We start from the raw sequence: 15,469 nt of genomic DNA on the forward strand, positions 1-15,469 counted from the left end.
CTGATGGCAATGTTTATCTGAAGAGATTTGTGCATGTTAGCAATATACCATCTTCTGTCAGCATAAGAAGAGCATCTGGGTCCCATTAACTCACCAAATCTGCCACTGTTCTGCAAATTTTTATTAAGCAAGTGCAGTCCCTAATAGTCACTTATGTCATAGAACGTGTATCAAATGCTATCAATAAGCAAGGGGATTGTTTTCCCCCAGTGAGAATGCATTTGAAGTGTGTAAGAAGGCTTGACAAAAGAATAAAACACTTTAAGTGATCACTATATTAATATAAGCATGTCCTCCTGGGAAGCCAGAGCATGGAAGCATTACATGCTCCTTAATGTCTGCCACTAACCAGTTCACAGAGTACCAGCTTGTTCATATATTTTTCCACATATTTTTCTTCTCTCAATTCTAATGAAAAAACTGGTTGAAATTAAATGAAAATATGGAGTCTTTTTATCCACGTTTGATAATAAAGAAAAAGAGGTTCCATTGGCATAAGCACACCTTAGCTTCAAAGGTCTACAACCAGGAAAACTAGAAACATAGGCCATGGGCTGCTGTGTTTCCCAAGCTGGTCTTCCTGAGTCAGAGGACACACTGGGACATTAACAAGCATCCAAGCCAAAGAGTGTCCTCTTTATTAAGCAACTTATGGTAATTAAATAACATGCATCAATCTTGTGTTGAACGTCAGGAAGCATAAGGTTCATATGGAATTCCTATTATCTAAATAAATCCTGAAAAATCTCAAGGGGAGCAAGCCCATGGTGCCCTCTAAGTGGGTAATAATGGTTATAATAAAAATGTCTATGAATTGCATCTTCTGGGAGACTCAACATTTCATTGATAGCTCTCCAATTACTATAATGTCCCTTTAAGATCATCAAGAGCAAGTAGTACCAGTCCTTGGATAAAACTGAAGAATAAGAAAGTGAAGGTGGGAATATAATGGCTGTAAAACCTTAAAAAAAAGATAAAGAAAAAAAAAGAAATCTGTCATCAGGACCAGAGGAAACTTAGGCTTTTGCTCCATCAACACTCTCTTACTTGAAGCTTTTAATACTTAACTATTTTGAACTATTTTGGAAAGGAAGATCCTAACATCAGGCCCGTTCATTTTTCCATCTCTTCTGAATAAGTCCTTTGTTTAAAATAACACATCTGTCATAATTCATGCCACTACCATTCCAATCACTGTGCTATCTAAATATTATGTAGTGAAAGTACTACACGTAAGCTGCTGTCCCAAGAGATAACTTTAATAGTAGCTCTAAGGTAATGTGAGTTATAAAGGAAGTTGGGTATTAATTATAACACTTGCCATTTAGAAAAAAAAACACAACTTGATGACACATGTAATTTTACCTCATTTTCTCATTTGCTACTGTTATTTAAATTGCTTCTCGGCACTAAGCATGTGTATAAAAGATGATTGTTCCAAATTTAACCTTTTAAATAAAATGTATTATATTAATTAAGTCATTACAGTTCCCTCTCTTTTCTATTATGTTTATTCATTTCTCTTCTGTCCTAAAGATAGACATCTATGTCAGTGAATATTTTGGAGAAAGACCTGTAATTTTTATGCGTATCGCCCATGTGGATTTTTTGCATTGTTTTTTAAAAATAGTTTATATTAGTGTTCTGGAGAATTTTAAATTTTCAATTAAAATAATGATAAGTATATCTATTGGAAATAATAGACATTATTCAGCCAAAAAAGTTAAGGAGGTGCCTTGTTAAACCTAATTTGGCTGGGGAATTTGAAAGTATTTAAATCAGCTTAGATTTAATTTAAAAATAAAAAATAAAAAAAGACAAAACCAGACTAACAAAAAGCCTTACCTTTGTGTGAATCCCTTTTTCACAATAACTACACATAATAAGACCATATAGTCTACTGTGTTTTCTCTGTTTTTCTTCTACTAAAAGATGAACTAGCAGCTAGATGAAGTGGGAGGTGATATCTGCTATGGGTGTGGAATGATCCAGGAGATAACAGTGTAAAAGTACCCAGCACCCTGCTGAAGCGTGGCATAGTCTCCATTTATTTACAATCCTGAGTAAGTTAAATCGTAAACACCACAACCATCAACAAATTCACTACCTTCTCCACTCTAATAGCTTCCATGTATGAAAAGTTTCCATTCATTGAGAATTATGTGCCCAAGTACACTGTGCTAATGTTTGTGTGCATTTTTTTTTCTTTTAGCCCCTGCAACTCCCTTTGTACTGTTTTTAGGGAAACTACGGTTATAAAGAGCTTAGTAACTTGCCTGGTAACACTGGCATTCAACCCATACCTGTGTCATTATTAACCATCATATTATTCTGCCTTTCTCTTTTGTTTCTCATTAATGATACTGACAATAGCTAATATTTATTAAGTACTTACTATATGAACTTCTAAGTTCTTTGCATATACTTACACATGTAATTATCACCACACAACCTATGGAGGAAGTAATATTATCCTCATTTCATGTATGATGAGACTGAAGCCCAGAAAGTTAAAATAACTTGCACCAAGTTTCCAAGTTAGGATTCTAATTCAGAAACAGGATTTCTTATCTGTGAAGTGGGAAAGACTATTTTAGCCTGAACTTACTAAAATCGAAGAATCCAAACATAAAAAAATAAAATTATTCCTAATGCTTGTTAATATTGTTCACCTAGAAAGATTTATAGTAATAGCATATATTCAAAATAAAAAAGAACATTTTCTGGCATATAGGTATTTATATGTTTTCTTATATTTTATGCTATGGTCATTCTTCCGATTTCTCAGATAGTAACTCTTCTGTGACTCTTACCGCAAGTATAATGGAGTGGTTAATTTCTGGATCCTCCATGTAAGAGGTGCGCATTAGTTTCTTTCTCTGTAACATAAGGATAAAAATAATAATATCTTTCATATCATTGTGTGGATTAAATGAATCAATAGATAGAAAGTACATAGAACCTGCATATTACAAGTGTTCAAGAAATATGAGCTGCTCTTGTTATTTTTAATCATCGTTTTTCACCTATCCCACAGTAGATTCCACTCTAAGTCTTCTTAGCCCTGAGAAAGACAGAATTTGGCTCAGCATCAGTGGCTGATAAACATGATCTGACTTACCTCTCAACTGTAAATAGAAGTCTAACAAGATTTTCAAGCCATTGAGAATAAGATAAACACAGACATGTAGGCCTTCTATCTAGAAAATAGAGAACTAGGCAGGTTAGGAAAGGTGGGCCGGGTAGGAGTGGGAAGACTTTGTAGAGTAACTGGGTCAGTTCAATGCCTGGATGCTGAGGGACGTGTGACTCAGAGGGCAATCTAGCATTGAGGAAGTGGAGGAGAACGTCCTTGTTAGGAAGTTTCTCCTCACTTTGCTTTAACCCTTGAGCACGTGAGTTTTATAGACTAGCAGCGGTTGTGGCATGTGGTAAATAATGATGAGCTTTTGTTGAATATTAAAGTAGTAATCCATGCAGAGATGCTTAAGGATTAATAAGTTTGCATCTATGCTCATGAGGGATATTAGTTGGCAGTTTGTATGTAATGACTTTTCCTGACGTGACATAAGGGTGACACTAGCCTCACGAATAGGTTAAAATCCTCTCTTCTCTGGTAGAGCTTCTGTAGACTAACAAATCTTGAAGACTCATCTCTTTAGAGGGACAAAGCTTGACATTGTCCCAATAACATCCTTCCTAACATCCTTCCAATTCCAAGATTCTTGAGTGTGTGAGTCCTTAGCTCATTCCTTGTAACCTCAGACTAGCCTGTGTCTACATGATTGTAGTGCCTAGGAGTTCCACAAAGACCACAGCAGAGTCCTTTTATTGAAGAGCCGCCGGTGACTGCCTCAATGTCCCAACATGGGGGTTTCTGAGCTTCTGTAGACTAGGTATTATTTTCTTCCTTAAATGTTTAATAGAATTCCCCAGTGAAGCCATCTGGACCTGGAATTTTCTTTGTGGGAAAATTGCCCCTTACTCATTTTTTAAAAAGATAACTATAAGGCTATTTGTATAACCTACTTTATACAGTATAAACTTTGATAATTTGTGTCTTTCAAAATATGTTGATTTCATCAGATCTATGTTAATCCAGGACTAATTTTTCCCACTATTGAGGCAATACCATTCTTCATATTGTACATGTTGCCTCTGAATTACGAACTTTTATATTCCAGCTGCAGGAATAGGCACTATTCCTAGCCCTGGGTACTTCCGACGCTGTTCCCTTCCCACTTTGAGGTGGTTCTTTGCCAGGGGTGGAGTAATTCCTCACACACACAATTCATCAGTATTTAACTAAGTACATGTGGGGTTCTCTGAAGCTATCAGGATTCTTTATAGCTCTCTCCTCTTTGGTTCTCTGCCCTGAAAACACCTCCACCTTGGCTCCCTCCCCTGGACATCCAGCACCATGTCCATAAGCTAGGGCCATCACTGGGCTCTGCCTGTAGGTCCCCCTCCCTGTGCAGCTGCCTGGATCTTTCTCCAGATGGTCAGCTGGGGCACTGGTAGGGTTTGTCTCATTTGTTTTCAACCTCTTGGGAGTCTTTGTCATCTCCTCAGTTGAATACCATCATTTCATAATTTATCTATTTTTTAAAAACTGTTTCAGGGGACATTACAAATATGTTTCTTTTACTCCATTTTAACCAGATACATAAGTCTAATTCTTAAATATTGAATATATATGTGTATATATATTGCTGTTATGCCCAAAGAGTATTATTAGATATTATACATCTCTAGTTCCATGAATTTAGTTTTTCCTCTTATAGACATGTAAGCAACAACCCAGGTAAGTGAACTGAAAGTATTGAAAATGAAAAGAAAATGATCTTACATTTATAGATCTAATGAACATACACTTCTTCATAGCTGCCTTTAAAATGTTTACCAGTAACAATGAGCTACCCCAGGGTAGGCTGGGAGAAAAAAACTATCAAATCATTGCTGGTAAAAGATTTAATTTATTGTGAATCTATATTAATTTATTGTTCAGAAAAATGATTTACAAGCAGATCTGATTCTTGTCTCTTTTATTTCTTCTCCTCAGTGCCGGATGAAAGCAAAGTTCATTCATTGGCTAGACACGAATCGGGTAAGATATTCCTTGTAACTGGCTTTATATTCTCTCTTCCTGGAAATCACTGGCTGTCTTTTAGTAGGAGTTGGAACCTGTTTCTATCCACTATTCACTGAAAGGCTTTCTAATTAATACATGAGATGTCTCTGACTTCTACAAAGATGAATTATTGCTTGACTGTGTGTATAGAGATGTAATGTATGCTGACTCAAAGCATTTGAGAGGAAAGAATAAAGGTTTCCAAAAAAAAAAAAAAAAGACCCCCAAATCTTAAACCTATCTTCCAACTGAACACTTAAAAAAAAATTTAAAGAAAATCCAAGAAAGTTGGAAATTCTTTCCCATGATGACTTTCACATTGAAGCAGCAGAGTAGAGAATTCCAGAGTAAGAAAGGTACGGATATTTCTTTCTCCTCAAGAAAGAAGAGTCTTTTCAGTTGTCATCCAAAAGGATGATGCCAGAGATGTTTGTATTACCTTTCCTTAGACTCACGAATGAGCCCCCGGAGGTTCCCTAGGAAGTCCCCAGGATTTCTGAGGGTCTCCTAACTCTATCTCTATGGCGTAGAAGGCGCCTTCACTCCTAGAAGGCAAACTGCTGCTTCCCGCCGGCAGCCTGCTGTGTGCTCCTCCACCATCATTTATTCACATGAGTTGACAGCCTGTGAAACTACCAAGCTCGTGTCTACTTCAGTAATCATTTTCTTCTAAGGGTACATTATTTTGGGTAAAAAAAAATCCATTTTTCTCTTAGCATTGCCACTCCAAACAACAGAAGGGTTAGGATTTGCTGGCTTCCCTCTGTCTGTGAAACAAAGAAGTCTCTCCCACCACCGAGCGTCGCCTGCGTTATGTGCCAATTATACACTCATCAGTACGTGGCCTTGATGCCTCATTACCTCCATCATGTTCCAGGGCGAGATTATGGTTTTCTTTTTTTCTTCTTTCTCCAGATTCTGTAGCGATAGCAGCAGGGAAGGGCTGGTTCACAACTCTTTGAATTGTTTTCCTCTGTCCCTTCTAATAAAGATACTAGGAGATTAGGTCTCTGTGAAAGAAAAGATTTCTGTGTGAGTGATGAATCGCCACACTCTGCTTGCTCCCATCTCTCGTTTCCATTTAACTCCCACGATTGGCAATAGTTTTAGGAGCCCTAGACGGATGTTCTCATGGCCAAGGAACCCCCAGGATAGCCTGTGTTATTTTCACCTTAAATGAATGGCACTGGTTATAGTTCTCTTACATATATTACTACCTAAAGATTAAAGCTTTTTTTTATTGTCCTGGGATGGGCTTCAAGGTAAAAAGCTGAAGTGATTTTTTTAAGAATGTTTATTAATTTGATTTTTGAAAATGAGCAAATAATAAGCTTTCTGGCTTTCTCTCAGGGAAGTCAAACCTGACTCTGCTCTTAATCAATTTCTAGACAAATAGCTGTTAGCAAGTAATTAAAAGTTACTGTCACTCTTTTTAAATGAGAATATTGTTACACCTTAGTATGTTGGTGTAACATTTTAGGCAAATTTGAGTGATGCATTTTTTATATGGTATAATATAAAAATGTTAATACGAAACTATCCTAACTACAAATTTGAAGTGATAACCTCCCCAAATTAAAAAAAGTCAAAAAGGGCAGAATTTTAAAGCCATCAGGCAGGTTCATTGTAAACTCTGCACGGTGACTTCATTTTGGCTGGTAGATAGTTCCAGAAGTCTTTATACCACATCAATCATGCATTTTAAATGTATCTGATGTTTTAAAGATTTCCGTTACTAGTGTACTTTTATTCTAACATTTACTATGCAGGCAGTCTCTGAGTTACAAACAACCAGCTGACACATGACTTGCACTTATGAACAGGGTCTATTACACTAAGTCGTTGAGTTACAAACATTTGACTAATGTGACACTTGCACTTATGGACAGAGGCTATTATAAGGTAATGGAAAAATGTACCTGTTCCAACTTACACAAAAATCCAACTTAAGAACAAGCTTACAGAACCTATCTCATGCATAACCCCAGGCACTACCTATACTCAGAGTTTTAAATACTTTTATACCTTATCCCTATATCATTGAGGTTTTCATTGGGCATCTGTGGACATGCTGAAAAGCAACAAGAAACTTTGGAGCTAAAGTAGCATGCAATAAAGATAGTCAAAACATCACCTGAAATTATATTCTCTCCAGAGCTACGTTAAATGAGAGCATCGTGTAAAACGTTAGAGACAGTTCTGAGGAAACATGGGGCAGCACTGAAGAAAAATATGCAGCTAAGCTTCTAAATTCATATGCTCCAAGAATATAGCCTTCCCCACTTTTCTGCATTTTGTTTTTGAAAAATTAGTCTTGCATTATAGCGAGCCTCAGGAATTCGCCCCTCAACTCCATAGGCTGTAGTTCCCTAACCTGCGTTGCGTATATGTAGAAGAAGGTTTGTTATTGTTGTTGCTGCTGACGGTGGTGGTGGCAACAAGGAAAGAATTACAGGTCCTCTTGATTCTGATGACCGCTTTCAGTTACAAAATCATTTCTAAGATTCACCTCTGTGGTGTATAACTATCATCATAACCTGTTACAGAGAGTCTGTGGCCACTAAGCAACTTACCAGGTGACATTTTCACTTGTGAAGTTCTAGGATCATGCTTGTCTCACCGGCGCTAAAAGGGCTCAGTCAACTTCTGTTGCAACAGCCATTCTTCTCCAGATCCTTTCTTCAGAATATTTAGGTAAAACTATAATTTTTTATATGTGCTAAGAAGAAAGGATATTTCTTTCTTTTCAATTATACAAATGTGGGCCGCTTTCATACAATCCAAGACCAACAGGAAGTTAAATTCTATGTGCTGACCTAAATCTACCATCCATTCTCTTATTTTAGATGATATTCAACATTTTAATAAATTCATCTAGGTTAAAATTTCTTCTTAGTCAGCTACTTAGCGTGTAAAGAGCCACATTGTGCCAAGTTCCATCTGTTGGTCTGGTTTGGGTACCTCCCAGATTTGTGACAGTATTTTTGGCACCCTTTGCTTGGCTTAATCTTTAAATGGTTCATTCCTCAGAGCTCAGATCAAATCAAAAGCCCGGGTGAAATAAATCTTTCTAACATTTTTGTCCCAAATTGTGGTGTTCCCCTGTGCCTTTCTGGCATTGAGGCAGCACCCTCGAGGTTCCCCCAGGACACCTCTTCCAGGGCCTTCCCCTGACAGGGCCTGGTATCTCATCACCTTGGCAGGGAAGGCCTCAGGATGATTCTCCCTTTTCTAATCCTGAAGGGTCCTCCTTCACATATGAGAGGGTTTATGTCATGAAATGGTGAGAACTATCTCCAGAAGTTATAAATAAAGTGTCTTTCATTTGACTCCTTCAAGAAAAATCGCAAGTTCCCGAGATTCTAGGGAAGCCAGAAGTGTGTTTACCTGTCTCTCTTATTCATTGAAGTCTGGCAAAGTTCAAATCCTAACAGTGTATGAAGAAAGAAAAAAACAGAAAAATTGTGTATTTTCAACAATAAAACCATTTTTTAAAATGACAAATATTCTTAGAGAACATTAAAATCCAGAGATAATGACATCAAATTTGGCACAGCTTGTTTTATGATTATGCTTTAATTTTGGTTATATGCAGAGTCATTAAGAATGTCTAAGAAGGAATCCTCATTTATTTTTTTTCTATATACTGAACTGACGACTAAACCAATAGTTTAATGCCCCTCTGCCTTCAGATAGAAAGGGCTTATAAATTTCACTTTTTTTTTTCTTTTTAGTGGCGTCTTCTTACAATTTTTTTTTTTTTCATTTTGTTTTGATTTACTGCTTGGAACTGTTTTAATATGTATTGACTGTCTGCAGAGATCTTTGCTGACCCAGCTCTTTAAGCTGATGCAGTACTAAAGAAAGCCGATGAGTTCTTCTTTATGAGCTCTGACATATTAATTAGCAAAATGGACTAAAAAGCTTTGCTATTTCTGTTTTAATTTCTTATATTCTCAAACACCTGTCTGTATAGCTGTAAAACAGGCGAGTCTGTGAAAGTAATGGTTGGCAGTCAGTCCAGACCTTTTCTGAGACAAGTTTATCAATTAATGAGCAAGGACTCATTAAAAACCTGGGGGGTGGGTGTGGAATATCCCTAAATGAGGTGCCATGCGGCCAGCGAGTATGATGAGTATGATTGGTGTCCTAATACAGTTCACTGATGAGGGAACCGAAGCGCCCACGTATTTAAATACTTGCCCTCTCAGCTGGTAACTAGTAGGATTAGGATGTGAGTCTAGCTATTGTGTGGGAGAGCTCATGCTTTGGGGCAGTTCGTGTTCCACCAGCATATGCCCAGTGATCCACCTTCCCAGAAACTGGAAACATAGGAAAAGGCATAGGGCTTCTGCAACACCCACGTGTTGATGTCCAATGGATCCTGTTTACCTTTTGTAATCTCATCCAGTTGAACAAGGAGTGCAACAGCTATAATTTCTCCACCAAACTTCTGTCATTCAATGAGGAGGGTGCCTAATCTGTTCATGCTTGCCTTTGATTCCTTGAATGCACGCAAGATGTGTATATGAATATGAATGTGTGGGCGCGTTGAGCTCTGTAGAGAGAGGACACGTAGTATGCGTGTGATGTGTACAAATGTGCACGTGCTGTACGTCCTTACAGTCAAGGCTGAGAGGTTAACACGCAAGTCGTTACCTCGGCAGAACTTTACATTCTGTTCTACATGCAGATATCAAATCTATAGTGTTCAAATGTGGCCTGAGAAATTTGCAGAGCCTTGCAAAAAAAAAAAAATAGTACCTTTTAAAAACATAAGGTGAATAATCACTTTAATATAAGAGCAATGAGTTACTGAATGATGGTTCGTAAATTGGGTTGAGTCAGCACTCTATACTCTTTAGAATTTTAAAGTTAAAATATGCATTTAGATTTTGGAACATCAACCATGGTCATTTTTTATATTCGAGTCTTCTAATGGGATTGCTCTTTTTAATGACTTTTTTGCTTATAGATTAGAAACTAAAATTTTAAAGTGTGCAGCGGGTATACTTGAATTCTGTTTTTTCTCTCATTAGTTGATTAAGGTATGTTACATTAGTTGGTATATTATAGGTACATATATAAGGTATATTATATCATATATTATATATGATATGGTATATATATATTATGTTAGTTGAATAAGGTATATTATAGCACAGTTATCTGTTTGGACAAACATCTTTATTGGGGACTTTCTAAGCTTTTATCATTTGTTATGTTGGATAAATATAGTTTTAGACCCATTTCCCACATGCCCCAGCTTTAGTTTACATTTCCATGGGATTTGGGAAGTTTACATACAAATTTAGCAGTATATTCAGGGTTTGTCCTTTACAAACTTAATTATGAAGAAACCTTGGTATTTCCTATGTTGAAAAAGATTACTGAATAAGATTACTGAAAAAAAATTCAGTGAGTTAAAATAAATTAGAAATAAATGTCAGTCTTTTTAATAAGATTTTTTGCTACTTAAATATAAATACTGAGGTTTGAGCATCTCTGAAATTCAAGAGTGAAGAGATATCACATTTTTCCAAATCAAATTTCAAAATAAACTATTTTAGTTCTACTCACGTTTATTAAATGTCCACTCTGTGACAGGTACTGTGTTAAGCATTGGAGATCCAAAGTGAAACAAGACATGTTCTCTGCTTTAGAAAAATTGTTTTAAATGTGGTAAAGGAGAAAGAATACAAATACCTAATTCAATATTTGTTTGATACCTTCATGCTATAGAATTCAATGCAGAAATATTGGGACAGGGGATGGCTGTCATGTTTCAGAAAGGAGGTGCTTCCAAAGCAGGAGATGAAAGCTCAATAGAAGTTTTAAAACACAGAAAAAGTCAATAACTAACACATTTCAGGCATAGGGAAAATTATGAAAACATGAAACTTCATGGTGTATTCAAGAAACTTTAAACAATGCCATGTGGCAAAATAATAAAGAGCGAATGACAATATACCAGGTTGAGTAAGTAGACAGAGATTAGACCTTGGGGATGTTCTATCAACTGAGAGACCGTAATTCTATCCTACAGCCTCAGAGAATAGCAACAGATTAAGGAAGAAGAGGGGTCACTTTTACATTCTAATACTATCAGTCTCTTAGTTGTGGGGACTTAAAGTCCCCTCACTCCACCAAAAAACAAAGAACTATTGCAATAGTCCAGATAAAAGATGATATGGGCATAAATTTAAGTGACTAGCAATAGGAGTGGAAAGAAAACTAAGAAATATTTAGGCAATAAAGCCTTGAGGCTTTTTGTTGGTTTTTTATTATTAAATTTAGTGGGTGAGTGAAAAGGAGGCTCCAATTGAATTGTCGTTGTATCCGTCAGCTATTGCTACAACTACGTTGCCTAATAAAATCAGCAGTAAACATTTACTTCTTGGGGACTGGCACTTGCTGAAATCAGTAGTGTTTGTGTTTAGCTCCAGCCTACAAGTTAGGGCCAGGTTTCCTGCGTGTGCCTTTTATTCTCCTTGGCTAGTAGTTTCCTGAGGCACGCACTTCTGTCAACAAGAATGAGAAGACGGAGACAGGTTAGATGGAGAAGCCCTGGCCACGTGCCAGAGCCTCCGTGTGTTAAGTGAAGTGATGGAAAAGCAGCAGAGGCAGCCATGCGGGCACACAGGGAAGGGTGGCATGCTGGCCTGAGCTACGGGGAGTGGAGGCTGCATATGGGCCGAGGGAATAGTAAGCAGGAAGTTGGTTCCTGCCCAACCCTAACCTGCATGATACAGATAGGAGACGCTTCAACTGAGAAGCTGCCTGGGAAGCAGCATCTTGGTGAAGAGCTGGATTTCAAGGGAGGCAAAAAGGAAGGGATTTTCAGAGAAGAGGTTGAAAGCGAACAATACATTGTCAACTGTGGAAGGATAGTTAGAAGGCGAGGTGGAGGAGTCTGGGATGGAGGGCAGTGGTGGGACTGTGAGTCACACTAGGAGGTGCCCAAGTGGTGTGGAGCCGAACACACAAGAAGGAAGGGAAGTCTGTGTCTCATATCTTGGAAGTGACGAGGATAAGGGGAGTGATGGGCCGGTGTGTGCAGATGGTGTGTGATAGATGCCAAGAAAATTAATCCTAACTCTTCTGGTGAAGAGAGAAAAGGCTTGGACCAGTTTAGACTCAGTGGTGGCCTGGATGAATTATTTCTTGTAAAGGTCTCCTGTCTCTCATGAATGAGAAGATCAAGAATTTGTAGGAGAAAATGGCCCCAGGGTTATAGAAGGTTTGAGAAGGTGCCTAATTTTCACTAGGTTTGGAATGTGAGAAATGGCTTTAGCTGGATTGGGTTTGAATAGGCAGGAGAAAAAAAAAAAAATCAGGAGGAGGAATGGGAAGTGGGAACAAACTAACATGGTCTTTCCGGAAACCTGGTATTAAGGGAAAGGAGAGAGAGATCTAGAGAACACAAGAAAAGTGGTTCTTATTGTTGTATTTAATTTTACTAATAAGAAATACTGAACCCTGCATATATGTAGAGAGCAAAGAGATATTTGAGAGAGAAGGGAGAAACAGGAGAGAGGAAACGGATTGTAGTCTTGTAGCGGTTAGCCTTGGAGAGGACGAGCCTAGATTGCAGGGAGAGTGGTAGGGAATGCCTGTGTTATTGGTAATGTTTATGTGGAGGAGATAAGAAATGGAAGATGTTAGTGGGCTCAATTTTTTTGATAATGTCAAGTATTGTAGTATTAGCCACCAGTCGAAAATATTACCTATTTTCTACTTTAGAAAATAGGTAACTTATGTGTGGATATGAAGTCATTCTAACAAAATTGGATGGAAAACTATGAAAAATATACTTTACACACACACACACACACACACACACACACACACACACACACTACACTCAGGGGTTGGATTGCAGATGAGCTATAATTTTTCCCTAAAATAGAATGTTTCTTATCTCTTGCAATTAGATTTCCGAGGCTCTACTTATGGTGGAACCATAGAATGTATCTCGAGTAAAACCAGCTTATTTTAAAGAGTAGACTGAGGCTTAGAGAGGGAAAGGAGCCCTCACCAACAGCCTGGCTGTTCAGCACCAGAACTGAGGCTCAGATCTTTTCACTTCTATTTCAGCAACAGAATGCTTTGTGAACGTCATAACTACAAGTTTTGCCTGATTTAATTACCTGAACTATCATTAAAGTCCTCAGAATTTCCCCATATTCAGCTTTGGTAATAAAAAGATAGATTTATTTGGAACAGCACAGGTAAATTTCTCTTTACATTTCTCCCACTAAAACTCAGCGGAATTGAATAGGCTTACAGATACAAAATATCTGTATTTTGTTGAAAATTTATACAGGGTTTGTAACAAAGTCTGTTTATAGTTGCTCTTCATTATACTTTTAAACTTTTATTATGGTGTTACCTTTCGTTTTTTCTTTAAATGAATGCACAGAAGAAATTATTTTATTCTGCGTTTTCGCAGAATTTGTTGATACATATTTTGGTACACATTTGTCCCCTTTGACCTTTTATATTGATATTTACATTATAAAATCTAATAGTCAACCTCTTTTTTACCCTGTCTCTCTCATTTTTCATAATTTGAAACTTTAGAGATAAAATTTACTGTGCTTAAGTGGGCATTAATTCACAAAATTTATAGTTTCTAAATAAAGTTGAATTGTTTGAATAATCAAAAAATAGGCTTGGCACTCATAGCTCAGTGGTTAGGACACTGGCCATAAACGGGGGCTGGTGAGTTCAAACCCGGCCCAGGCCTGCCAAACAACAATGACAACTGCAACAAAGAAAACAGCAGGGTGTTGTGGTGGGCACCTGTGGTCCCAGCTACATGCGAGGCTGAGGCAAGAGAATCACTTAAGCCCAAGAGTTTGAGGTTGCTGTGAGCTGTGACACCCTGGCACTCTACTGAGGGTGACATAGTGAGACTCTGTCTCAAGAAAATAATAATAATAATTTTATAAGGAGGAGAGGGTATTTTTATGTATGCAAAATGTTCTTCAAGTGTAGTTGAACTTTCAAAACTTCATTATGCATGGAGAATATGTGTCTTATATGTTTAGAAAACAGTGTTTTAACTGACAATTCTCATAGTGCTTCTTAATGCCGGAGCAAATGTCCATAGTAAAAAATGTTATTAAATGAATACACGATGGTTGATAAACTTTGCCAAAGGATGAGTTATCTATACCCAATGAGGATTAACTCTGCACTGGAGGGGTACAACAGTAGAAGCCCCGGAAAATAGTAAGTAACTTAAGAACCATACCAATCACTCTCAGCAAACAAAATATGACTATATGAATTTGAACACGCCACGGGCAAAAACTAATTACATTTTTAAAATCATAGCACCTATAAATTTTAAACTATAATTTGAGTATCCTTTTTCCTTTATCTTTGGATTTGGTTTCATCAGTTAACTTTTTGTGATAAGAATGTTTCAGTAAAATTATTTAATGACTTTATTATTAAACTAAACTATTTATTATTAAACTCTATACTTACTAGCTTTAAATAATGGCAGCTCCTTATGAAAAATAGATTCAGAAAAAGATAGAAATCTTCTCAGTTCTTATCTAATTATTTTAAGAAGGTTTACCTTGAGACCTTGAATTTAAAATGACTCTCCTAATGGAAGATATTTTATGTTTAAATGAGTTGTTTATAAACAAACAAACAAACAAACCCAAGACACTCTGGTTCCAGAGAGAGGTTATAGGCTACCTACTTGTGAAACCTTAAAACATCTATAGACTATCGAGTCTGCCAGTGTTCACTGAATGGCTCAGTAATTTAAACCTTAAGTTTTCTCAACTAAAAATTAGCCAACATAATAATGGTAATTTTAATTTAAGCCTAATCTGAGAAATCTGAAGATGACCTCTTACATAGTAGAATTCCCAACCTATGTTGAATAATATAAAATATGTCAAAGCTGAAATTCTACTTTTAGAATCTGATGAAGGTGTCATATTGCCAATTAATGGTGAGAAACACTATAGAATGTATTGGTTTTGATAATATTGGTATAACTCTATATTAGGCAATGGGTGTGTGTGTGTGTGTGTGTGTGTGTGTACGCATGTGAGTTTCCTTAAGTGAACTGAGTACCATTTGGGGTGAGTAAGAAGAAGGGAGACATTAAAGATGTGTATTTCAAGAACGATATTGCCTCCTTACAAAACATGCGTTGTTTCTGCACTTAAACTCCATTGAGGTACTGAATTTCAATGTTTTCAACAATCATCCCATGCCCTCCTTGACCTTGCCATGACCTGCTCTTTTTGTCACCATCACCCTCTTCCCCACCTCATTAGCCCCGTCTCTCTGCACATTGCAGCTCAG

The 15,469-nt window shown here is 37.1% G+C and overlaps 1 protein-coding gene across 2 annotated transcripts in view; it reads left to right on the plus strand.

The window, feature by feature from the left end:
* The window catches only part of PARD3B (par-3 family cell polarity regulator beta), a 1,103,837-nt gene that overhangs the window by 682,096 nt on the left and 406,272 nt on the right, over positions 1–15,469 (plus strand). For both annotated transcript variants that reach the window (XM_053597659.1, XM_053597658.1), the window contains exon 16: positions 5,063–5,107. In XM_053597659.1, coding sequence (XP_053453634.1) covers positions 5,063–5,107 — 45 coding nt within the window. The remainder of the gene's footprint in view (positions 1–5,062; positions 5,108–15,469) is intronic.

The sequence above is a fragment of the Nycticebus coucang genome, chromosome 7 (genome assembly GCF_027406575.1).
Source record: "Nycticebus coucang isolate mNycCou1 chromosome 7, mNycCou1.pri, whole genome shotgun sequence".
Lineage (NCBI taxonomy): Eukaryota > Metazoa > Chordata > Mammalia > Primates > Lorisidae > Nycticebus > Nycticebus coucang.